This window comes from Melospiza melodia, chromosome 11 (genome assembly GCF_035770615.1).
Source record: "Melospiza melodia melodia isolate bMelMel2 chromosome 11, bMelMel2.pri, whole genome shotgun sequence".
Classification (NCBI taxonomy): Eukaryota; Metazoa; Chordata; class Aves; order Passeriformes; family Passerellidae; genus Melospiza; species Melospiza melodia.
In genome coordinates, this window is record NC_086204.1 from 20,161,301 (window position 1) to 20,188,453 (window position 27,153).

The following is a 27,153-nucleotide window of genomic DNA, read 5'->3' on the forward strand; positions in this document are numbered from 1 at the left end:
TTTCTTCAGAAAAGCTGCTCTTTTAAATGCTGTTGCACCCCTCTGACTATTGGCTTTTATGTAATTTTGTTTCCCTTCTCATTTTTTAGCAGTTCTTAAATCTGTCACATATATTTCTTGCAGGTTCTAGTATTTGCAATAGAAGTTTTTCTTATTCTTGTATATCTTTATTTTCAAGGCAAATTGCTTGCAAATGTCTTGTTAACGTTTCTTAAATAATTCCCAATTATATGTATATTTTCATATTTAAGTTTTTATCCTTGGTTTGACTTATAATAATTAGATAGTATGAGGACATTGTACAGCATTATGTAACTTAATAAATTCAAGGTTTTTACCTCAGAAAGTCCTTACATCTCTAAGAGATGAAGAGTGGGAGGTGCTCTGGAGGTTTTCCTTGTGCCTAAGACAGTGGCTGTACTGGGGAGAACACAGATTGAGCATTTACCCAGACCTTCTGTCTGATCCATTACAGCCTCTTCATGTTTTTGCTTTTATTTTATGTCAGTTAAACTGGATCTCTCCCTCTCCCCACAGTGTTACAGAAATTGCTCTTTGGGAGGATTATTTCATAAATAAAATTACCATTTTTCAGTAATTGATTAATAAATACTCCAAATCCGTGGATACTGATTTTTCAAAACTTACAAATGTGGTATGGTTTTTGTCCAATAAAGTCCTAAGGATTTAACCACATATTTCAAGGTTCTAATCTATGCATTGTCCCCTGTTAATAATTTCTGTTCATCTAGTTTACTCTTTATGAGCTAAGGGAATTTGTGTAGCTGTAGGAAAAAACCCACCAAAATAAAACACAAAAAACCACAGCAAAATTCAGTCAATAAAACAGGCTTGAACTGAATAATGACTTGTGGGTGGTGGTTGTGGGAATAGAAAAGAATTCAAGCACAGCTACAGACCTCATCTTGGGAACACTGTGGAGCTCAAGATTGTTAGAAAGTACAAGTTCCTGTTCCTTCGCATTTGGGTTTCATTTCTGTGGTTAAATGGACCAGTGCCATACGACATTATTTCTATAACTTGTTATTCAGTCATACAGTGAAAATCTTCCCTACTTGAAAATCATCTTTCACAAAATACAGCTCTTGAAATGATAAACATCTTGACTATTTCTTTTTTTGCTAAATGAATTGCAAGTAATACCAACTTCCTGTATGAAAGCCTTAGAAAAGTCACATAATGATTTCAAGAATTGCTCACACTGAGAAAACTTCATCATTTTTTGATGCTTATATCTTTACAGTGGCTCAAAACATTGTGATGTTAAGTCAAAGGGGAAAAAAAAGTATAACTTCATTTGATATAATTTGTTCTTACCTAGGATCAAGAAGGATTCCTGGATGGGCTATTTTCTTGTATGAAAGGCATTTATAAGTGCAGATTTTTTTTTCTCTACTCAAAAATGAGGACCATTAATTTTGGTCAGGTACATGGTTGGTACATGTATTCCAAAGAATAAAATAATTCTTAAGGAAAAAAAGGTCTTGTTTCACAACATGGCAATTTTTTATAATTAGGATTCACAGTGGAATAATGTTCTGTTTTCAAAAGTGGCCATGGTGATAACTGTAGCATTCTGGTAAAAAAGTTTCCTGTTTTCATATTCAGTGTGTATCCAATATTCAGCACAGAGCAGTAGCTGTCAAAATGTTGGTAAGTCACTGGTGTTTTCTTCTCCCTGTTAGTTTTGCTAAAGCTAAAGCTCTTTATATTTTATATTCCATAATAAAATGAGGAATGACTGTCCAAACTTTCTTTTCTAGACACAGAAAGGCTGTAACTTTGGCAGGTATTGGCTCACAACTCTGAATTCTAATGTAAGGAACACATTTTGGGTGGGGGGGAGGATTTTAATTTTGCCCAAGTCATTTTTTAATGATCTAATGTTCTTGAACTCATCCCTTTAACTTCTTGTTCTTGCATTGCAATTAATAGAATGCAGTATCTAGAGATTAAAATATGCACATTATGTAATAATTAGATACAAATCAGAACATAGAATGTAGGCAAGATAAAGAAATTGCACCTGAAGATACAATAGGCTAAGTTGAGAGACGTGAGAGAAACTGGCAAATGTTTTAGCCATAGAAATGTTTTAATTTTAATTTGAAATTCATCCTGCCTTTCTGCTGACATACAAGAACATTGCCTGAATTTAATCACCAACTTCAGTGAATGCTTTCTTGACAGTATAACAAATGAGAATTGGATCAAACACCTGTTTCCCATAGAAGCTGACACCCTGCCAGATGGCTTATTAGCAAAGATAACTGTTGATGGAACTATCACATGAGGGTTGAACTTGAACTCAGGTTCAACATGGCATGGAGTGAAAACTTTTGGTTAAATGGAAGAAAAGATTATAACTTAGTATTTGATAGAACCTAACACCATGTAGTTTATAACATTGGAAATTACTAATAATCTTCAGCACTTGTTGAATCACCAAGACCTTTCTTTTTCTTGTCATGCTACCCAATAAAATGAAATAGTTGTTGAAGTGCAGGGCTGCACAGGACCCTGGGCTCTGCCTTATAAATACCTTGTTAGAGATTAGGCAATTGTGCTCTGGAAAGCAAATCCACCTTGGCTGGATGTTGGAGTCATGACACAAGGCAGGGTTCAGGAGAAGTTAATTAAGGATCACTGCTTTCAGGAGAACTGACAAAGTTCTGCTCCTATATGAACTCCTTAGCAGCAGAGGCAGGTTACTGTAAAATGTACAAGTGAGAAACTCAGTGGCTGTGCTTTTCTAATTTATTAAAAAATGTTCAGGAATTAAAAAAACAAAACACCAACCTATTTTAGCTCTTGTGTATTTGACAAAGAGGTCATTGGCTTACAGCTGAGTTGGTATTATTTGGACAAGAGTTGAATATTTGAAGAACACTTAAATTACTCCTTTCTTTACAATATACAGCTAAATCACCCCTAAATCAGTTTTGGAAATAGTTTTTTGAATTACCCTGTAGTGTAGCTGACATTTTTCTATATACATTGATTGAAAATTATTGATTACTGGCTTTCTACTGGAACCTTACTCTATCAGCCTCTGGGCTAGGGAAAAGTGAAACATGACCTGCAGAGGTAGAATGTACAGCTTCCCTAGCTGACTTCTTTTATTGAAATATGAGCAATTTCTGGAAAAAATATCCTGGTTTTATCATTTGATAGTACCAATACACACACAGACATACTTCCTTTCCAAAATAAATTTTTGATTTATGAACATATGAGGATCTCCTACGAGAGAGAAAATATATTTTGTCTCAAGAATTCACAGGCGATAAATAGCATAACAAATGAAGAATAATTTATTTCACAAAAGGATTTGAAAACAAATATGGCAATTTTAGATCATCATAACTAGACACAGAATTACTGAAGGAAATGGAAAAGATAGTTCATACTCTTCTGGTTCCTAGATGAGGATATAAAGAAGGCAAAATATGTTCAGTCTCCTATGTGACAAAAATGGAAAGGGAAAAGTATCTGGATAAAAAATGCTTCTTACAACATGATAATATATAGCAATTTAAAAAATTAAACTGTTTTCCTAATCCTGTGGAAATATGAAGGCAAACAGAATCAGATGAAAGCAAAAGAGAATACAAATTAGCAACAGTCCAAATTTTTGAGTAGTGTTTGAAGAATCCAGGTTTGAGATGACATGAAATTAACACTGACTGCCTTGAGATCTTTCTGTAAGTTGCTTTACAGCTAAAAAGCAGTAATTATTTTTACATTTAACAATGTCAAATGATTACCATCTTCATTCTAAAGCTAAGTAGCAAGGAAAGCTATGTACCTTTGACCTCATATAATAATTTGATGTAACTATTCTGAAAGGAATAGTCTTAATTTGTTCTGTTTGCGAAACTTAGATCTGGAATCCTTACATTTCTGTACCTGATAAAGAGATGTATTATTGGGGTTTTTTTTGAGATATATATTTAATATGCACATGCAGCTAAAATGCAAGGGGGGTTTTAAGCATTTACATAATATTATAATGAGAAAAATTGTGTTTAAGGAAATCCTTGATAACTAAGAGAGTTCAAGTGCAAGAAGGTGATTTTTGCTGAGATAATACTTTTGCAAATGCATCCATTAAAGCGCTGATTAATTGAAGTTGATTGACTGATGGGTGCCTTTTCTCCATGTAAAAATCAATCACCTTGAATGAACATGTAAATTCAAATGCCTGCCTTAAAATGTAAAAGGTCATTAACTGCAGTAAATGTAGCTTTTACATTTTCACGTAATACAGATATTTAGCAGCAAAAACAACTAGTTCAGGTCACAGGACAGATACATAGAAATGACAGGCACATATTCATGTATTAGTAATTCCAATTATCACTAGGTCTTTTTCTTGATGTTCTCTTTCAGTTAGAAAAAACTCATCAGGATACAATACATAGAACAAAGATAAAAGACAGGTGAAAATGAGGGGCTTGAATTTTTCATTCATGAGTTGCAAAGCAATATAGAAAAACTTCCATAGATTTCACAACAGTGCATTCTTGTGTGGGCAATTCTTCTCAGTTTGCACAATATCACCATTAACTTAGGCCACACAATTTGGCTTTTAAGAAAGGAAGTATTTGATGGGTCAACAAGTCACTGATTTACTTTCTTGCTGAATATGTTGGTTTTTTCCCAGACTTTCTGCTTAGTAATAGCTCTTTTAATTTTTAAAGTAAAATTCCACCTTGCACTGAGTGCCAGCATTGTCAAGGTGAAAAGGCTTTTTACTGACCTGTGCAGAAAGAAATTTCAAAAAGACTTCATTTTTATAAATCATAGCAAAATCTGGCAGCCAAGCACAATGATTTCAATTTATGAAGTAATTCTGGCATTTGTACTTGGGAAGAGTTTCTGGTAAATGAGCTCACAGAAACTGATACTTTTAATTTCCAAGAGAATGGTCTTAGAACTTGTAGTTTATTGAAGGATAGTCTATGCTTAGTTCAGCATGAGCACTTTCCACCTGATCCACAGCAGCTTTTACACAATCCTGGTAAATGAAGCTAAAGAGAGAAGAAAATTATCTCTCTGCTTTACACAGTTTGACTAGAGTGAGAAATTATTAAGGTTTGCTGATCTGCTCTTGAGCAGCTGCTCCTAAAACTACAAGTAAAGTTTTGTCTAAAAATTTGTTGGGCTGTTTCAATCTGCTCTTCCCCAAATCTCCTGGATAAACATTAAGAAGAAGAAGAACAACAACAATATATTTACATTTTAAATTATTAAGTTATTCCTTTCATTGAGAATATTTCTTTAAATTCCTTAACGGCCTAATTTTGGATTTGTCTTAAATTTTGCTTCTCAAGTCACACTTCCACTAGTCAGATTTAATGACATTTCAGTCCCCATCATGCATTGATCTGCATAACCTTTCCTGGCAATATACTGGATTCAGTTTTAGTGACTGTACAAATGTTTAACGTTAATCAATGTTATTGTACTTGGAGTATGAGTAACCTTTTATAAAGTTGACTCAGGGCTCACTGTAGATCTTATTTCTAACAAGATTTTCATAATACTAACTTTTCCCAGGTAAAGCTGATGTGCATCCAGCCTTTTTTTTTCAAATGTTTTGTTGGTTTTCTCATATAGCTGATGAGTAGTTCTCCATGGAATACAAAACCCCTTACTTGCAAATAAGACAATTACTTGGAAGACAAAAGGTTATATTTAGATTGCAGGCTGAAGACCAGTTTGAGTACACACAATAGCTTTAAGTATTGGTTTGGGAGCTAAAATGAGTCTATCAGCAACACTGCCCTTTATTTGAGTTAATTTAACCAGCAGAGCTGAGGCCACTTCAGCTCAATCCCTACAGGGAGGACTTTGCTGAGGCACTCAGGTATTGGTGTGCTCAGCACTCAGGAGAGATTTATCATACAGATGTCAGAACTGGCAGTGGGATAAAAGTGATGGCTTCTTAACGATTCTAAACCACAATGTTCTATCCACTGCTTGAAGCCAAAGGTAAAACTGGTTCTAAATTTAGCTGTACTTAGGGCAGTTTAATTAAGATTCTTATCTTGTTTCTAATTAAGAAGCCCATGAATTTTCTATTTGAGAATGAACCCTTTTGAAATACCAATGAAAAAATACAATGGGGAGGGTAATTTTAAATAATGTTTTAAATAAATAATACATTGGGTTGGTTTACTGCTGTCTTTTCCCCGATTTTGCTCTTTTAATAATGATTTGAGAAAATATTTTCAGCTTTATCTATTGAGAAAAATACTGGTGCAGAAAGACTAAATGTGACCTAATTAACTATCTCAATAAGCTGCCACTGTTTTTCCACATTTTCTTTTCTCATATTTTACCTTTTTTTACCAACAGAATAAACTGTTGGAATGGTTGGTAACTTCTTGTCTTCTGAAGATGTAATACTTGTTTATTTCACAATTCAACAGTATGGAAATTCAATGCCTGGTAATATTTACATCATTAATGACAGAACAGAACTGATGACAAGGTAGATGGTTAATTCATTAAGAACAAATGTCAACTGAATTTCATTGCAGGCTTCAAGGTTTTTGCCTGTGTTATATTCTGACCTCAGAAGGCCTGTAAAACATTATTTCTATAATCCCACTTTGTAAATAACAGTAACAAATACTGTCTTATTTGATTCCAATGTGGAGTTAAGCCACTTGATACTATGGTTGAACAGAAATGTGCAGTCTACTGTGTTTAGCCAGAGTACAAAGAGAATCTATTGACAAACACCCTTCAGTACAACTGTTTCAGCACAGTAAAATTAGAAACAAGGCTTCTTTCAAATAATTTTCCTTTGGAAGGTCTGTATCTATTACTCTCACTATATTAATTTTGCCTACTTTTTATCAGTATTAATTTGCTATTGTAAATCTTTTCAAAGTATGAACATTCTTTAGTCAAGCCAGCCTTCCATTAACAGAAAGGGGGAAAAACGCCAATGAGTGAGATCAATCAATAATTTAATTACTGTTGCCATTTTATCAGCTGAGATACCAAACTACAGTAGACTTGTTTTGGCATTTTTAAAATCTATGGTATTGACAGTCAAAAGAAGAAAGCAATAAATCTGCATTTTAAGTGGGATAGTAGCGTTCAGCTATTATTGATGATTCCTTAAGAATCACTCTTGTTGACTTATGTCATTGCAAGAGCTTATTTTAATTTTACTTTTGGAAGCACAACAAATACAGCCAAAGACAGATTTTTTTCTTTTACACAGGAGACAATTATCAGACAGTACATGCAAGTCTAAAACAAACAGGAAAGCAGACACAGAACAGTGATCAAGAGTATAGAAGAAGGAAGAGATGCACTGTGATACAAATAAGTGAGACAATCAAGGTTAATGCAAACAAAATTACAGATATTTAATTGGTATTTTTGATACAGGAAAAAATCCAATTTCATGATTAGAAAGTGTCAGGTGAACTCTAGTATCATAAATTCTTGTTTTAGGAGCTTATAGGGTTACACTTAGGATTTCTGCTCCTCCTCAGTGGCTTTTTTGCTCCATGCTGGACAGGAACAAGCTGACAGATGGCTCATAAAGGGCAATTTCTAGAGGGTATAGATTAGAGGATTAGGGCCTGAGCAACCTGCTGGAGGAGGAAAGAATCTGGAAGGGCATCAAGATGTGCAGCAATGTGAACACCAGCTGCAGTTACAGCAGCTTTTTAAACAATTGTTTTAATTACAAATTATTTTGGAATACACATTTGGTGTCCTTTCTAATTACTCACCATGAAGTACAAGACACTTTAGCTTGGCAAAGGTCAAGCTAAAGACACTCAGAGCATGAGAAGTATTGTTACTAGCACAGAAACAAAGCAGAATGAAGAAACAGGAGCAGACAGCATTGAGCTTTACTTCTAGACAAAAAAAAAAAATCCTGTACAGGCATGGAAGTATGTACTGAGAGCTGCCTAAGGGAATAAAGATGAAAAAAATGAGGACAAAGCTGTTGGTACTGTCTTACTGGAGAAAAAAAAGAGAAGTGATACCACCTCCAGGAATAATGCCTGAAGCACTGGCACACTCATACACATCTGATGAATACTAAAGCCCAGAAAGATTGAGCCTGTAAAGAAATAAGAGCCAGAAGTAGAAGGAGAATTAGATCCATTAGAAAAGACACTCCAACAGGCAAAGGGAATTCAGAAGGCAAACCAGAGACAGACCTAAGAAGGTGATGCACAGTATTACACAGAATATTAATCAGAGGGAGTAATGGCCATTCTTTTGGATTATTCCAAAGAGCTTGTGCAACTGAGTTTGCCTTAACTCAGTGCTGCCTCTGCCCTGGGATGGAAAGGCAGTAACAGGACCTGAACACCCACAGTCAAAGAGCAGCCCCTGCAGTGTGGCTGTGCTGATCCAAACACTGCTCACACACTGCAGATGACACCAGGGGACACAAGAATTGGGAGTGTGCAGCTATGTATCAGCTATGTATGCAGCTATGTTTGCAGCTTTTGCATCAGGATCCTGCTGAGCCTTCCTGGTGATTGCAAACCCAGCTACATGTAACCATGAGAAATACAAGTGATCTTCCATGTAAGGAAAATTTGCTATGGTTTCTAAGCTGTGTTTGTATCATTCCAATGCCACGAGGCTTTTTTCCACCTTTTCAGTTTATTTTCTGAAGTAGCAAATCAGACACAGTAACCCTTAAAGAATGCTATTAAAATTATAAAGTCTAGCATTACAGAGAATGAAAAAGTTACAGTCACCTCTGATACAAATTTCAGGAGGTTCAGGAGTTTGTAAGGAAACAGGATGATTTTAAATTTTATTCACAGAAAAGACGTTCATTACCTCTCATGTCAGGAATGTTTCTTGGTAAACCAAAAGTCACCTTTTGGCCGTATTTGACATAACTTTTCACATGGTACAAACATCAAGACATGTCTGGTTCAAAGATGCATCATCACGATACAGCTGCTGACATTATTTCTGTGTGAAAAGGACGTTACCAAAGGATGAATATTTGTAGTAAGTGCAAAGAGCAAGGAAGTAAGCTTAACTGAAAGAAGTTCAGTCACAGGCTCAGACCTCGTCACATGTTTCCTGGCCAATTCCACATGGGAGCAGAAAGGTATTGCGGTGCTATCTGAGTCAAGGCATATGAAATCAACTCATCAGTTTACCAAACTGCATGAATACATGCTTGGAGAGATCCTTTAGTATTACCCTTGTCTATCCTTTAGAATACTGACACATCATGACCACATCTGAGAATGATCAAGAGACCTAAGTGGAAGCATTTGAAGGTGTAAGAAAATAAGCTTAAGTTTGGCCCTAAATTCATTTAGCTTTCTGGAAGAAGATAAACAGTGCAGCTTACAAGCAGGCACGAACAGACATTGACAACCATAGCACTTCTCAGTAGGTTCACAAGAGGCTCACACAGAAGGGCTCAGGCACAACAGGAGCTGGTGGCTATGGTATTCTGAAGGGAGTAAGTACCATCTAATAACAGGTGATTGTTTTTGTCAAGGAAACCAGTGATGCTTTAAAACAGCAAATGTGATGCTATTGAAATTCCAACATCAATACATGGAAATGTGCTCCTGTCTGAGAAAGTCATTACCGGTGACAAGTACATGGAGCAAGATATAGCTTCCATGGTTCAGGGCAGATTCTGCATCTTCACTGATGGAAGGCATCAGGCAATTGAACAAAGCAGTGACAAGATGAGATAGTAGAAATAAAAGAATCATACCAAGTGGTTCAAGACATTGAAATAAAAATTTGATGATGCATCAGCTCTGAGGGATGAATACACTACAGGCAAAGCTATAGCAAGGCTTCATGCAAAAAAAAATAATCTACCTTTAGGTCCCACTCCCTCCCTTGCCAAAGCTGGTCCCTCTCCAAGGCAGCCCTGCGGCCACCAAGACCTGATGACACCCTCGGCTCACAGCTCGCCATGCCCTGCCCTCTTAGAGCCCAGGATTTCACGGAATTCTTGAAGGCGGCTGAGAGGAAGGGCTGCTGTTACCCCGTAGGAGCCAACCGAGCCGAAGGCGGATGCGCGGCCGGTGTTTTCCAGCCCCAGCTCACGACGGAGCCACGGCGCACTCGGGTGCCCAAGGCAACGCCAGACCGGCAGCCATTACCGCCTCTGTCCCGCCAGCCCGGCAGGCTGGGAGAGCCGGCAGAGCTCAGTGCGTGACCAGAGCCCCGGCTGCGCTCCCAGCAGCGGCCCCGCTCCCGAGGCCGGGCCGGCGGCGCTCCCGCCCGCGGAACTTGCGCACAGGCCACCGCCCCCCTTCCGGCAGCCGCGGCCGGGCCGCGCAGGAGGCGGGCTGAGATGGCGGCTGCCGTGCCCGGCGCCTCCCGGGCCCGCGCCGCCGCCGCGCTGCTGCTCCTGCTGGGCTGCTGCGGCGCGGCGCTGCCCGGCGGCCTCCAGGTACGGGGCTGGGGGAGCCGCGGCGGGGCCGAGAGCGAGCGGGCGGGAGGGCGGCGCCTGGGGCTCGGTGCTGCCGTGTCCCCATCGCCGCCCCTCGGTGGGCAGGGAGAGCGCCCATGGGCTGCCCGCGGAGCTGTCCGGAGGGTGGCGGCTCGCAGGAGGAGCCCTGTCGGTACCACGGGCACCGATTCTGAGCCGCGGTCCCCAGCGCTGCCCCCGGCGGGCGGAGCCTCCCGGCGCTGCCCCGTGGGCGGATCCGCGGCGCTCTGTAACTTCTGAAAGTTACAAACCCTCAGACTTTTCATCCTCTTGCGGGTTTCTGAAATTCACTTTCTCCCTGCCACACACTTGTAACTTGTATTGGGTGTTTGTTCCCCTTGCCGGAGCCGGTGGGCCGGGCGCGGGCGCTCCCAGGGCGGAGGAGCGGCCCGGGCTCCCCGGCCCGGTGCCCGCTCGCACACGGCAGGTGCCAGTGGGTTTGTCAGGTGGGAGTAACTTCATGTTTCAGCAATTAGCTTAATGCCCACGCTGCATCTGGAGTGTTGTTTGCTTTTGAATTCTGCATTATTAACAAGTTGTTATGCTTGAAATTAATTACAGCTAGGACCAAACAACCCCCGCACCCTGAACAATAGAAATATTCTTACAATCTCTGGATGACTAATTAAACTGCAGGTTGTTTGCTGCTTGAAGTACAACAGTATTTCTGTTACTGTGTGTTTTGTGTAAGACCACGAGCATCATCCCAGAACTCCTCAGAGTTAACAGAGTGATTTAAGAGTCAGCAGATTTGGGTTGTTGTCCCATGACGGACTTATTCCCTTACCTCTGTGAAGTCTTATCCTCTTGTTGTGTCCTGATTTATGCTCCCTGTTAAGGAGAAAGAGGCCTCTTATCTGCAAAGGAAAGTGGGAACTGTGGAGAACACAGATTTATACAGAAGGTTGCTGTCATAGATCCTGATTTTGGAAGATAAGTGTAACTGCCTTGGATTTAAAGTGGGTTCAAACAGCAGATTCTCTTACCTGCTTTTGAAAATTGAATTGAATGGAATCCTAGGCTCTCTTCTCATTAAGGATGAAACTGTAGGTCAGTAAATCACATTATCTTGTTCTTGGAGTGTCCTTTGGCATAGAGGTGTGTGGGCTTTTATAGCTAAGGTGCAAGTGACTAATAGTTCCTTTTTGTTCTGTAGCAAGTTTCAGGGAAATATTTGGAGCATTAACATGAAATGTGCAAATGTTAAGAAAAACACCTATTTTTTAGCTTTTCTAAGGTCTATTCAGTATTAATGTGTGGTAAACATGTGCATTGAACACTATTGTGGAATTAACAAAACGATGAATGGTCATTTCTTTCTTATTGCTGAAAAATCTAAAATTTTCATCTTTCAGGATCAAGCAGAGCAGTTTTTTAGAAGTGGACATACGAATAACTGGGCCGTTTTGGTAAGCATGGTCCAGGTTGTTTTCCTCCTATAATGTTGACAGTTTTTCATCAGGAGCTGCAATTGCAACAGTCATTCAAAAGTCATGCTCATTTGAAAGAAATAGAAAGATAAGCATTTAGAAATAAATAAATTTCAAATTGTTCCTGCAAATTCATTACACTATAATGAAATTGTCTTTTCAATATCACCGAATTTCAAGCACTCAGTGTGTCTAGCTACATGGCAGGATTCATAAAACAAAAGTTCCAAAAGCATTAAAATAGTTAAATTAGCATACTGCATGTTGAAAAAAAGGTGTAATTCTGATACCAGGGAAGTCTAGTCTCTTTTAGCAGAAAGGTAGAATTTGTATCATTTTTGTTCTTGTTCAATCTGTTAACTTGTGATAACAGACTGGGAATAAGATCAGTTGAGGCAATACAGTGTTTAGATTGACTGTTTGTACCCTTTCTTTTTTTTTGCCATGTAACTTTTATTAGCTTTGAATCATGCTGCACAATTGGTTCTTAATCACAATTCAGGTCTTAATGACTAATTTGTTTCAGAACACTATTGTAATTACTCAGTAGCAGCTGTTTGTTTTCCAGATACTAAAACTGAGCAATATAAAAGGAAAGTTAACAGTAACTAATTGAAGAAATAACTTTTGTATTTTACAATGTACAAACTTGAAACTATTAAAACATAACATACTATTTTAATACTATTAACAAATAGATGCTTTTATTAGTACCGATAAAAACACATAAAGAAGGTGGAAAATTAGGTCCAAGAACCTATACTGTCTGTGCTGAACAGATTTTCTGCTGGTTTTATTTTCTTAGTGGTTCATTGTTGAGTTTTGTAATAGCTGCTACTAATATTTTAAGCAGCAAACCAGGGAGAGGTTACTGCTGTCAGGCACTTCAAACCTGGGATCAAACTGCAATCCCACCTCATCATAGCTTGAATTAATGTGCTGCAGCGTGGATAGCTATATTTAAAGCTTAGACACTTTCCACTGTGTTCTAAGGGAGGTACTGGAGGCAGGGTGCAGGTGATAGTGCCTTGAAATGTCTCAGCTAAATTGGACACAGTTTGTTTTCAGAGCATTAAGTCTTGCTGAAAGGCAGATGTCCTCATGGACTGATTCCTGTGGGGTTTTCTGGGATTCCTAACTGACAGGGTGATAGATACACAAGGGGATCCTTTCGGGCTGAATTTTATTATTACTTGAGCTACAACTCAGTTCTTATTATGGAAAGAGTAGGGAAAGAGATGCTATGTGGTGTGACTCACAGCTCTACATTTAGGGCTGGAAAATTAAGAAACTATCTAAATGATTTTTTCCTGCATCTCTGTTTTTGTGGTTTTAAAGTCACCTTTTCTAGAAGCTTTTGGAATGTCTGAATCAGAACCTGATTTAGGGAGTGTGTAAGTAAAGGGAATGTCTGAGCCCTGACCCCTTGCCTGTTAGAACAGTAGAAATTAAACTCTGAGAATTTGTATCCAGATTCACTTGTATTGGTATTGGTTAGAGCTCACTTTGCTCTTACTTTGACTCCATAAATGCAAATGTACTCAGTGCATTTTCCCCTGTGTGTGGCTTCTGCATGAATTAATTCACTTGTGCCTTTGTGGAAGAATGCTCCCAGAATGGGATTGCTATTGAGAGAGAACTCTTCCTTTGATCTCTCTTCCATTTGATAAGGAGAAAGCAAATGAAAAAATTTATTTTATCTACTTGCTGTTGCTGGATTATTCCCCAGAGTGCTACCTTCTATATTTAGTAAGGGTTTATGACAATTTTATCTTGAGTCAGTATGCTGGGAACTTTTTTTTTTAACTTTTATTTTCAGATTTTTTTGCTTTGGGACAACTAAGATTTGCATAACTTATTAGCTTCTTGGTGTTACTATATTCTTTCTGAGTTGTCATTATTTTTAAAATATTCCTGTAATGATGTTGTTCTGATGCAATGTGTCAGGCCAGTTTGAATCTTTGCACTGTTTAATGTGGGTTTTTTTCTGTTTCAAGGTGTGTACATCTCGATTCTGGTTTAATTATCGTCATGTGGCAAATACTCTTTCCGTGTACAGAAGTGTCAAGAGGCTGGGCATTCCTGATAGGTGAGGAAATCTTGGTGGATCCAGTTCTTGCAAATGGGCTACTGAAGTTCTCATGCTATCTGAATCAGTATGGAAATACATTTTTCTTCCCAGTTTAACTGGATAAAAGTAAAAAGGAAGAATGCAAGCACATCAATGTGATGAAAATATTGTTCCAAAGAAAAAGCAGCAAGTTGCATAATAAAATGTTCCTTTTGGAACAGGCTAATTAGATCTAGCCATTAAAATGTACCACTTTGCAAATGGGTGAAAGTAATGTGAAAACTGTTAAATACAGTAAGCAAAGGCAGTACTACTGTGAGAGGTGAGTCTTGCTGTACTTCAATTTCCTTTTAGTGTGGAGATGTTGGTAACTGTGACTGTACTAAGATGTAAGACTTCCACATCTGTAACTACATTGGATCTTTAAAGGCTCTGAACTATAGGAGAAACTCCTGTATATTGACAGTTGCCTTGAAAAAATCCATTTTACATTATTTTATTTGGCAAACCAGTTTCTTGTCTGTACAAGTTGTGTTTCCCTAGTGACGCACAAGGGTTAGAACAGTATCTCTTCTTTGACAAAGGGAATAGGAAGGTTCTAAAGTATCTTTGTGTTCCTACTCAGAGTTCTAGTGGTGTTGGCACAGTTCCTTCCAGCTGTTTCAGAATGTAATTAATTTCTGTCAGAACTGTGGAAGTGAATTTAAGGCACCAGCATCCATTGTGTCATAACCTGTATGTACCATAGGCTCCTATAGAATTCCTTGTGTTCCTGGTTTTAAATGGTAGTTTAGAGGACTGGTAGTTTCTCCAGCATGTCTGCCTGAAGAAGTGTGGCCTGCTTCATCACTGCAAAATGCGTGTTCTGATGGATTGAATTAGTTTGGCATTTTTTTGTCCAAGGTCCAAGTCCAAAACTGCACACTTGGAGTCCCCAGTTAACTCCCACTCAACTATGAATGCACTGACAGTAACATCCTGTTCCCTGTGTTTCTTATATTTAAAAAAAGAAAAAAAGGAGTGACTTTCTGGTTTTTGAAAGAGTAGAGTTTGAAACTCAATTTTTAGATGCATTTTGGGGTTATAAATCCAAGAGAATGCACTGCAGAAGTGCTGTGGGCTGAAAGGCACAGAAAGATGCTTTTGTTCTTGAGGATGTCATTCAGGAGCAGCTGTCTTCGCTCCTGTGCAGCCTTTGAAGCACAGGTGCCCTTGGCACTGCCTCAGAAATTCTGTCATCAATTCTGCCCTTACCTGAGAACTTTCATCTTCTTTGCATCCGTCTGTCTTTACCATTAAAGTCAAAATAAGTGTGAGTTTTAGAAATACTGCAAGAACTGTGGTGTGACTGAGATTTCTGTGTTCAGTAGCAAGATCCATTGCTTATCCATAGCCAAAGAGCTGGAATTAATCTCAAAAAGCCAGCAATGCTTTGGACTAGAGACAAGAACACTCTCCAAGACATTGGAGAAGACCTAAAAAGAGAGTGAGAGATAGCTGTTTATTTAGCCTTTACAGCAATTTTTATGTGGATTTGAACATGTTTTTTCCTTAGGCAAACTTACTTTATGTGTTTTTCTTTATTTGCTGCAAGACTTCTTTCAAAATACTGACAAGACAAAAAAAAAAAAAAACAACTAACCAAATATTCCCAACAAACTTCAAAATCACATGCAAAAAATAAACATTTATTATGATTCTTGGAGTTGGTTGGTTTTAGTGCCCTTTAAAAATCTGAATTATTTTATTAAGAGCTCTGGCCCCCTGGGTCCAGGCAAGCCTGTGTACTAAAGTTGCTGATGTCAAATACTCCCCTGCTCATCTTTGGCCTTAGTCCTGTGGATAAATGACAGGCAGCTGCATTTCTGTGTGTGACATCTTTGTGATACTGAGGATGCTCATAAGGAAATAGGGTATAATTCTGCAAAGTTTCACTTGCAATTCTAGGAATCTTTTTAATGATCCAAGCTATTGTTGTAATTGTTGAAGAGTGTTGTTCTAATTTCTGTTTGACTGTTATGTGAAAGCAGAATGTCTGAAATAGTTTTTTTCTTATCTTTCACAGTCACATTGTCTTGATGCTGGCAGATGATATGGCATGTAATCCCAGAAATCCCAAACCTGCTACTGTGTTTAGTCATAAAAACATGGAGCTGAATGTCTATGGAGATGATGTGGAAGTGGATTACAGAAGCTATGAGGTAACTGTGCTTTAATTAAAACACTGAGTCTTTATTTTCTAGTGTTAGTTTAAAGATTTATGCAGCATCTGTAAAGTTTGAGGAAGTCTTTCTGTTCATATTACTGGTTTGGGGCTGGGCTTTTATTATCAGTGATGAGAGTAAAATACATACCCCTCCCCTCCTTGATATCTGTTTGTATTTGAAGTTCCTTGTACTAGAATCATGTTTATTGTGTCTATTTTAAATAATGGAATAGAATCACATTACTGAAATTTCTCTGGAAATGACTGCTCAGTGTCTCATTTTGACAACACAAAAATTATTGTGAAAATTTTGGTGTGCAGGTGAATTGTTTATTAGGTAGCTGTACTCTAATTCCTAATCTTAAGCATATGCTCCTAAAATAAAACAAAAGCCATAACTTAATCATTACTGCAAAGCAATTACTGTATAAAAATCTGCATTCTGTCACCTTTCTTTTCTTGTAATATTCCTTCATACCAGGAGTGTCTTTACCAGTTGAGACAAAATTTCACACCAGTTTCTTGGTTCAATAGTGCTGTAGAATTATTGCTAAAGGTTTATTGGATTGTATTTAAGTATATAGTAGATGTTTTATTTCTCTGAAGCTTTATACAAAGAAGTGGAGACACAGAACTGGAATACAGCTACATTCTTTTTATCATGTTTTTTCCTGGGTATGGATTTGTTGCTGGCATTTGAGCTGTGCACGTGTACTTAAAAGGGAAGTGGTGTTTTATAGGATGTGTTGCAGTCACCACTCAGATGGATCTCATCTGATCACTCAGACTTATGTAACTGAATTGATCTTGTTTTTTCTTTCCTGAGTTGCAGAGGGAATTTAAACTTTTGTTTTTCCATGGTAACACACACTAATGTTGGAGCATTTTGTGAGTACAGGAGCCGCTTTGGCACAATGAAGCTGTATGCTGACAGGTTTTTAGATCAATGTAAATGTATTTTAAAATTGTATTTAATAATGGTGGTAGATTTATTGGATATAATTAAGCAACTAGCTGGTGTTAATAGAGCATAATAAAAAGTACCACATGATTCTTAAGCTGAAGTAAAACCTTATAAAGAAAATGTTTATGCAGTTTATACCATGCCGTACTATGTCTGGTTAGATACACTGCATTATAGATACATTCCATTATTTAATTTCTGTAACCCAGCCTATGGCTGATCAATATTTTTATCTTTAGAAAATGACTTTATGCTTCTAATCATAGGTTACTGTGGAAAATTTCTTGCGTGTTTTAACGGGAAGAATCCCACCAAGCACACCACGATCGAAACGTCTTCTTTCTGATGACAGAAGCAATATTTTAATATATATGACAGGTAATTGCAAGTTTCTGTGTACAGTCTGTTGATGCTTGCTCAGTTGGATGGGTTTGTTGAAAGCATCAGTAATACAAATGCACAAAAGGATCGACCAGAAGATTTTTTTTCTGGTTTTAGCATGTCATTGTAATTAAGAAAAAATGCCTGTAATGCAGTACTAAGCCAGTATAGTTTCCTGTTGAAATGGTGTATGTGTATTTTTTTTACTGTACTGATATTTTGTTTTGTTGGAGTGTTTCTGTAGAAAGAGAATTGTGTTTACCTTGTTTTAGAAAAATGATCAACAAGGCTGTGTATCTTCCTTTAACCTATATCCTTGCCCAACTTCTGATTTTTCTGTCAGGCCATGGTGGAAATGGTTTCCTAAAATTTCAGGATTCTGAAGAAATCACAAATGTAGAGCTTGCTGATGCCTTTGAACAAATGTGGCAGAAAAGAAGGTAAGAAATAAGCATTATGTAGACATTGAATATTGAATATCCTGAACATACTCTTAAGTGTGTCTTTCTGGTATGCCTTGCTACCTGCAGCAGTGATACTGTTGGTTGTCCATAACATTTTCTGAGAGTTTGCATTCAAAGAGCAGAGTTTCAGTTTTTGCTTTCAGCTTCCAGCAGTTAGAGCTGCTCAAAGGTATTGCTCTGGGCAAATTCACATCCTGAAACTGACCAGGGTGAGCTCCTGTTCCTTAGGTTCTGAGCAGCTGCCCTGGTAACTAAAAAGCAAAGTATGTATATAGTGTTTAAGTAGAAATGGGTAAGGAGGCTGTTTTCTTTCTTTCAGGTACAATGAATTGTTGTTTATTATTGATACTTGCCAAGGAGCATCCATGTATGAACGATTTTATTCACCCAATATAATGGCCTTGGCTAGCAGCCAAGTCGGAGAAGATTCTTTATCAGTAAGTAGATTTATCTGATCCTTAAGACAGTTTTCAGAATGCCTGAATTAGAAGCACAATTCCTACTGACTTTTAACTAAAGATTTCTCTTATTCAAATTGCTGAATGTATAAGGTATTTTGTGGGGGTTTTACAAAACTTGTAAGTGTGCTGTCCCAAAGAACCAGGCTAATGAAGGATTTCTATGCTTGCTGGCCAGTATATGCATTGTCTAGGGATAGCACAGAATCTTATGGGAAGACTGCTGAGAGTTGGGTGTGAGGAATATTCAATCTAGGACTTGCTATACTTGATATAAAACAAACCAAAATGCTAACCTTCACCTGCTGTAACTATATAGCAGCTGAATTACAGAAGGAGCCGTAGGAGAGATTCCAGCAGCTGGTCAGGATTACCTGAACCCATGCACTGCTATAAGAAACACTGGCTCTCCCAGCCCTGTTTTGAAAGTCCACAGATCCATGCTGGACCGTTCAGAGGGGGTTCTCTGCCTTTTGGGAAACATAGATATTGCCAGAATACAGTTTATAGATAAACTGCATTGTTCAGCCTATCAGCACTAGGTTTCTTCACAGCTAGCCATTTTCCTTGCATAATTTGCCTAAGACAAAAAGAATCAAGCTTAACTTTTGCAATATGCTATTACATTCTGTTCCTTCTCCTGAATGCTGAGTTCTCTCCTGCAAATGCCCAATAACTGCTGTGTGTTGTTTTTAAAGCATCAGCCTGACCTGGGGATTGGTGTTCACCTCATGGACAGATACACCTTCTACGTCTTAGAGTTCTTGGAAGAAATCCATCCAGCCAGTCAGACAAATATGAATGACCTAGTAAGTACAATACTCAACATTCATGAATATGCTAATGACTTTAATAGCTCCAAAACTAATCTATTTTGTCTGTAGGGTTCTTCAAATGCTTTTTATGCTCCTGCTGTTTCTCTCGGAAGCAGCTTTGGAGGGAGGGTTTTTTTGCTATTGTTAAATGTAGTTGTGTAACACTTCAAGGATTGTCTTCATTTAAAAGTGCTTTGCTGGCTCCAGAAAAAAATAACCAAAATTCGCCAGATTTTGTATTTTTGCTGAAAAAAATAATAAGGTATTCATTAGATATTTGTATTAATGGAATGAAGCATTTGCATGTGAAATATTTTAGCAGGAAGCTTCTAAAATCAGGATAGCAGACACTTTGCAGGTGTGGAAAAGCAGGCATTGATGTTGTTTTGCAAAACAGCATCATGTGATTAAACAGTTAAAATTCTAACAGTGCACTCACAAATTCCTGCAGAGACTAATTTATCTGTATATCTGCTTAGATTCCAGAGCAAGATAGGTACAAATCCATCAGTGTTTGAACTTAATTCTAGCTGAGGCAAACATTACTGTAGATTTCAGGTATGAAGCAGAAAGAAAAGAATCCAACCAGGTAAAATATGACAAAATTTATGAAAATGCATCTCTAGCAGTAAGATATATACAATGGTGAGATGACATAAAAGTAACCATATTTTATGTGCTCCATTAACCCTTAATACCTGTTCCAATGCTAGTTTTTTTTTGTAGTAATGGGTTGTACTTTAGTACCTTGTAGCAACAAATCCTGCTGTGCCACATCAGTAATCTAAGAGCTACCACTTACAGAGCACATTGTTGTAGATTCTTTTCTGTAAAAGGAGCAGCTGCTCAAAAGTTTTATGCCACCCTCTGTCTACAGAGGATGGTGTTAGCCTGACTGCTACATGTGTGCGAGAATTCTCTCTAAACAACCCACACTTGGCAGATTTTATGTTGATACAGAATTGATTCAATGGCTAAGACTCAAGGTTCTTTTACTTATTTCTATGGGAATGAAATTCTGTCCTATAATATAATACCTTCTAATTATGGGATACAGGTAAGTTTAAAATAAATCTTGATAAAGAAAAATATGCAAGTTCTTTATTGATTAAGTATCTTTGCCTAGCCTGTCCATTCAAATTAATTTGTGTTAATAATAAAAGGTAATAAAAAGGAACAGTACTTTCTACTGTGTAAGACACTCTCTGGGAAGTGGTATTGGTGAACTGGCCAGAAGGATGTTAATCTGATTATTGTGAGAAGTGTAGAAGTTTGTTAGCTGGCCAAGTACTTTTTGAGCTCTTCAGAGAAGATACCTAACTGTGGTTTTGCTTCTATGCCAAGTACTCAGGAATAGCTGAGGGAAGTTACCCATACTGGTAAATTCCTTATATCATGTAAATCATCTTATCATGCATTGATCTGCTGATTGATGCTTGGGGAGTGGAAGAGAAGGGACACAAATATATTGTGATTTGTGATGATCTGTTCAAGGCCAGGTTGGATGGGACTTCAGGGCCTGGTCTAGTGGGAGGTGTCCCTGCCCCTGCCAGGAAAGTGGAACTTGGTGATCTTTAAGGTCTCTTGCAACCCAGACCATTGTGTGATGAGGTACTGAGTTGTAGTCTGCACACATTTCAGTAAATGTGACCACTTGACTTTGGATTGGTGCTTTTCAAGGCTGCATCTAAGAGTTCCAAAATGACATATGGTTAGTCCATAGTAAAGATATAAACCTGTTTTTTTGCCAGCAGTTGCAGGAGGTACTCTGGCACTGAAGGTACTCTATCCAACTCTCCAACTCTGATTTTTTAAGTTTAAAATAATGCTTTTCAAGATCAGGGTAACTTGCATTGCTCACTACTTAGCTTTAAAATTAAATGATCAGTTGTTTGATCTTCTGATATGTCTAATGTCTTCTCTTTTTGAAGTACTGTGTATTTGTTATACCTCTTCTATCCTGTTACCTCTTTACTTTTCTCTAACCACTCTTGAAACAGCTTCTCTTCACATGCACCTAGGATTTGGATATTGCATTCCTGCAAAGAATGACACATCATTTTTCATAATCCACTCCACCTACTCCCCACCTGCTCCATCTGTGTTGCTAAGGGATAGCATAAAGCTGTGCAAATGACTGACTATAGGTTTGATCACAATTCCTGAAAATAAAGAATACATTGAAATTTGTACATTTGTACATGGAAATGTTGTACATTTGAACTTTTAAAATAAGATTCAAATCAATTTCTAAATGAGGTGTCATTTATCATAAAAGAGCTAAATTGTTGTTAGAAAAGTTAAGATAACAAAGTCGGGGGTGTTCTTTAGCTCTGTTTGGAAAAAAAAAAATTAAAATTTGGAAAATTTAATATAGGAAAAAGTGCGCTTAACTCAGCCAGTGTTTGCCTTTTCCTTTTTTTGTCAGAAGACCTTGTTTATTAGTGTTAGTCTGCTGTGGTATAATTGGTTTGCTGTCCTTTCTCAGAATGGTAGTGGATGGGTAGGTTTTTAACACTGAAATTTTGTTCTCACTGCCACTTTATATTTTTACTCAAATTCATATCAATATCTTGTAGTAAACTGTTGTAGGACAGGTTAGAATTAGTTGGGTGCAGTATCAGTTTCCCACTTTCATGCTGATGCAGTTTATTAGGACATTCATACTCAAAACCTTGGTGAGAGACTTACTTGTATAACTGCAGCGTAATTTATGCTTCAAATAGTGGGATTAAAGCAAATGCTTACTTTTTATGGTTTAGTTCAGAGAATTAGTTTTTATGTTTGTGTCCTTAATTGGAGCAAAGCTGGAGAAAATGGATAGTGTTTTGGTGAAAATGAGAACTGTAGCAAATTCGTGTGTGCATTAACAAATGGCTTTTGTATGGGAAGCATGATGCTGATGAGTCTAGTTCATTTTCACCACAGGGAGGATAACAAAGGGATGATTTGCCCCATCTTTTCTTTAGCAGCTGTGTGATAGCAGCCAGAAAGAGAGTTGGGAATCTTGAAAATAAGAGCTGAGTGTATATGTGTGCTTGTCTGCTTCAGGTAAAGGTGAAAGTGAGCTGAGCTGTCCCTGGACAAGCAGCCTAATGCTGCTTACAGGCTTGGGCTAAAAAGGGATAAAAGAGAAACTGGAATAGAGCAGAAGGGAGGAATGGGGAGGTAGAATCTGTCCTCTATGAAGAAAAGCCAGATAGATTGTTTCCTCTCTGGGAAACTTTTTGTAAGGTAAGACTCTGTTGTCCAGAAAGAATGTGCAACAAAAGCCTGTGCCTTTTGTGTCAGGCTGAGCACAGTATTTCTGCTGGGAAGTATGACCTGAATCTCACAGGTTTTTGTCAGTCATAATCTGGGATAATTCGAAGTTATATTTGCACTGAGCTGATTAGGACCTGTGGTTTTGCCATAAGGATGCAACCTTGGAAGAGCTGACCCATGATGTAATTTAGGTATATGAGCTCTAGTTCCTGTGGTTGATGGACCTGTTTGTAAAAATCACTTGGAAAATGTAAGATTAAGAAAGATGAACACCCATGTGGAGAGTGACATTCTTAGTCCTGTATGTTAAATTTCTTCTGTAAAATGTTCTGTGTGGCTGGAATGTGAAGGACTCACATAACCTGCACTGTTACCAGGTGATCTGTGTTGTGGCAAGCATGGTAGGACTTGTGCAAAACAGCTTTGTGTCCAGCGTGCATTTGTATTGCCTTCAGTGTCTGCTGGGTACATAGCAGACCTGTTACTTAAGAGACATTCTGTCTTGCCAGGTGTTCTAAATGCTGCAACAAATCTGTCACTGTTCCTTCTGCTTTTGTTAGTGCTGGTTTTGTCTTTCAGATGTTGCAGCGTGTGTGGGATATAGGGGATCTGATATGTAGACAAAATACATGGATAAAATAATAAATAATAAGGTTTGTAGGTATCACAGGATGTTTGTGAACTTCATGTAAATAAAGCACTTTTGGTATTAGAAGATCCTATGCATTAATTTGTAGGCTATAAATTAGAAACAAGACTATTGGATTGTTTTTTTTCCTGATCAAAATGTAGATTTTTGCTTCTTTATGAAGCCTTCAGCATAGCTACTTATTAAAGCTTGTTTAATTTTGCATGCCTCCTTTTGGTAAATATGAAGAATTTATGCCCAGTTGTGACTTCTGGAAGGTTATAGCAGCATTGCTGCATCTATATTCAACAATATATTTGTGCATTTATCAGTTAGATGTTGCCAACCATCAGTTGATGGTTGGCTTTCACAGGAGCATTTTTAAACTCCAGTGGCATTAATGTAAGGAAAAAGATTTTCAGAAATGCTTAATCAAGATGTTTATGCATTTTAATGCATTTTTTCTACCATTTTTTTCAGCTATGGAGCTTGTACTGAAATCATTGCAAGTTATATGTATTATTTATCTTTCTTTTTAGTAGTTGTTTCATTGTGGAAGGTGTATGTAGAGAGTGCTGGATGAGGGACAGGATGTGATTGCCCATCTTGGTTTCAGTTCCAGGTCTGTCCAAAAAGCTTGTGTGTTTCCACGCCTGGGCACCGGACAGACCTGTTCCAGCGAGACCCTCAGAACGTCCTGATCACGGATTTCTTCGGCAGCGTCAGGAAGGTGGAGATCACTGCAGAGAGGCTTTCCCTGGACAGGGATGTGCCTGGCCTGGAAAGCAAGTAAGTGGGCATGATTTACACCTGATTTCTATAGCTTTGTGCCACAAAAACAAAGTAGTTGTTTAGCTGCCGAGGAAAAAGAACTCTGACTTCCTGTCATTTCCTACAAGGAATCAGGGAGTTAATGTGGACCTCCTACTGTCACAAAGTTGTCAGCTGAAAACTTTGTTTTAAAGTGCCCACTCCTTTCCTGACCCTCGTAAATAAATGCTGCTTAAGACCAAGGTGTGGATGTCAACAGCAACAGAAGTAGTTCAGAATTTTATTTCTTCCTTAACATTTCTTCTTTAGTGCTCAAATATTTTGTTACTGCAATTCCTGCTTGTGGTTGTTTGCCCCTCCCAGATAAGCTCAGAATATAAGCAATCAGGTTAGGTGTTTGATAACAATTAGCTTTTTAATAAATGCTTTGTTTCAGTTTTCTGAATTCTCTGGCCTTTGGCATTATTCTGTCCTGAGAATTTCTGTTCCTGAGATGCACCAGTAATTTTAATCAAATGAATCACTGCAAGTTCATTGATTGAAGTCGTAACAGGGTTCCATTACTTTGTGGATGAAGAAAGAAATATATAAACTTCTTTGTATTTTTGGGATTCTGTTGCCACCTATTGGGAAGATGTAAAGGAAGATTGTTCTGTAGGGTTTATTTAGCATTGTACTTCCATTTCTGTCGCGTCTTTTGTGCTTGATGATACTGCCCTGTAGGAGGGGAAACAAAGGATTGAAATATTGTGTTATATCAGGGACTAAATATTTTCAACACATAAATTCATGTAAATTCTTGTCTGCCTTGTTGTTTACTGCTGCTCAAGCCAGTGGATAGCAGTTTTATTTATTTTCAAGGTAACAGTAACTCTGGTACTTGTCATTATAAATATCCTGCAAGGTTTAGTGTATTTCATATTTTACTTTCATATTGTGTTTATATCTGGATCATATGCATTAGTACATACCATATAAATCTTAAGCTAGTTTTGTGATTACTTAGTATAGAACAGTACTTAGTGGCATTAAATTGTTTTTTTTCACTGAAGAATAAAAAAGCTCTTGGCAAGTAAAGACATTTGACATTGCTAGTCAAAAACCATGATGAAAACTCATCTATGTGGATTTCTGATTTGTGGAAAATTGAAAGGAGAAATTGATTTTGAAGGACTTTACCATTCTGAAACAGAAAATGACTGGCTGGAATTTTCAGCTTTTTTTTTTTTGGTGTCAGTAATGGAGAGGTTTTTGGTGCCTGATGCTACTGCACTGCACACATGGAAGCATGTTGAGAAATGGACATTCATGCACAGAGAGGAATATTATCCTTGTGAAATGTTCTGATATTTAATGAAAGCTGTATTACATTATCATGGCAATCCACTTAGGTCTGTGAAATTGGAAGGGGTGGGGGCATGCTGGTTTAATGTCTGGTTTAATAGTTCTCCTTTATACAATTTTCTAAAAAAGTACTTAAGTTCTCAGTGCCTTGTTACCATTTGGAAAGAGTTTATAAACAATATGTTTTTAATGGAGGAGAAAGTATGGAATTGGTTAAAAAAGTACTGAAAAATTGTAGTATAGCTCTAACAGACGATGTGGAGTGCTTAATAAATTCCTTAAGCAGAATTCTGAGGTCAGTACCTCTTGATATGACAGTTCTGTTTAGCTACAAGAAACTTAGGAATTACAACAAATTACATCTTGAAGTGAATTTATTGAATGAAAATGTTATTGCCTTTTAAAAAATGCAGTTTTGGAGCATCTGATCTACAAGAACTAGTTACTCTGTTTTTTTAAAAGAATGTTTTGAACATTACACACACCTGTTTCTGTGGGTGTTGAGAAGACAGAACACAAATTACATGATTTTTGAATAGGTGCTACCACTAATTGTCCCAAAATAATGTAAGAATGACTCCTGAATGAAAGAATATGAATGCTTATTCTTAATCCTTTCAGTGTCAGTTAAACCATTCTGTGCCTTTTGGGAGTGCAGTGGCTGTTGACACTGTGAGGTAAAACAACTGGGGGAGGATGGGGCTATTCTTTATATAAACCTTTATATAAGCCTATATTCTTTATAAAGCCTGGTTTATTCTTTTTTGTTTCATTGGGAGAGAACTCAACCAAGCTTATTAAAAGTGAAATAATCCTTCCAAAGTAGTTATGACTAATCACTAATATTGTTCATGCTCAGCATTGTTTTAAAAGCCCTGATGAAGCAGAAGAAAGTAATAAAGAATTGAACTTGGGCCCTTAAGAGTGTGTAATATTTATTGACCAAGAGGTATCTGATAGATCACAAGTATATACTACTGGTGCATCAAAATTTATATTACATTGGTTACTGAGTGTAAAGATGTTATTGGTTTAATATTTGATGAAGTCTTGAGGCTTCATTCCTTTATGAATAATGTCCTGTGTTTTATTCTTCCCTCAATGTTAGCTTGATACCTTTTTTGTTCTCCTTTTACATACTGGTGGCAGTAGAATGCTACAGAATGTTTGTGTTACAAAGTATAACCACAAAATGAAATCTGGCCCTCAGCTCTGACACAGTCTTAAGTGGTCTGTGTTGGATCTGATTTGTTTGTTTTAAAGCTGCAGGTGTCACAGGTGCAGATAAGGATGTTGAAAGCCAAATGAACAAAAGAGGTAAACCACTGATTACACAGATTATGGGTAAAGAAGATGCTGTCGTGTGAGGCATGTAGCAGGATTGTACTGCTGGCAGACTGTTCAGTTCTCGTCTTGCCCACTGCTGTGACTTTGCCAAATCTTTTCAATGGAAAGTTTGTTCTTTTGTTACACAATTGCTTAGCAATTACTTGGTTGTACAGCTCTGCTCCCCGGCCCAGCGTGAGCCGTAGCTGTGCAGCCAGATCAGAACTGGCAGCTTCACGTGGAGCTCGTGCCGTGACATTTGATGAGTGAGGCCTTTGAAGTTTCCTCTGGCTTGGGCTGAGACTCATACAGAGAACAACTACTAATTAACCAGAGAAGAGGCTTTCTTTCTAGCCACGTAGTGGTAGGTGAATATTTGCGAGTAAAAGCTTTAAAAAATAAAGAGAAGGTTCCTCTGCTGTTTCCTTTTTTCATAGCTGGTTCAGTCTAAGCTGTGCTCACTTCAAAGGGCTTGTTCTGCAGCTGCCTCAGTCCTGACAGGATCTGTAGCTGTCAATTTTAGCAGAAAATCTGAC

The 27,153-nt window shown here is 37.8% G+C and overlaps 1 protein-coding gene across 1 annotated transcript in view; it reads left to right on the forward strand.

Annotated features, from left to right (window-relative positions):
• Window positions 1-9,947: 9,947 nt before the first annotated feature.
• Window positions 9,948-27,153, forward strand: part of PIGK (phosphatidylinositol glycan anchor biosynthesis class K) — a 65,841-nt gene continuing 48,635 nt past the window's right edge. Inside the window, 10 exon segments of the mRNA XM_063165882.1 lie at window positions 9,948-10,011; window positions 10,014-10,456; window positions 11,851-11,904; window positions 13,923-14,014; window positions 16,062-16,197; window positions 17,433-17,544; window positions 17,891-17,987; window positions 18,331-18,448; window positions 19,168-19,278; window positions 23,793-23,965. Of these exon segments, the coding sequence (XP_063021952.1) occupies window positions 9,948-10,011; window positions 10,014-10,456; window positions 11,851-11,904; window positions 13,923-14,014; window positions 16,062-16,197; window positions 17,433-17,544; window positions 17,891-17,987; window positions 18,331-18,448; window positions 19,168-19,278; window positions 23,793-23,965 (1,400 nt within the window).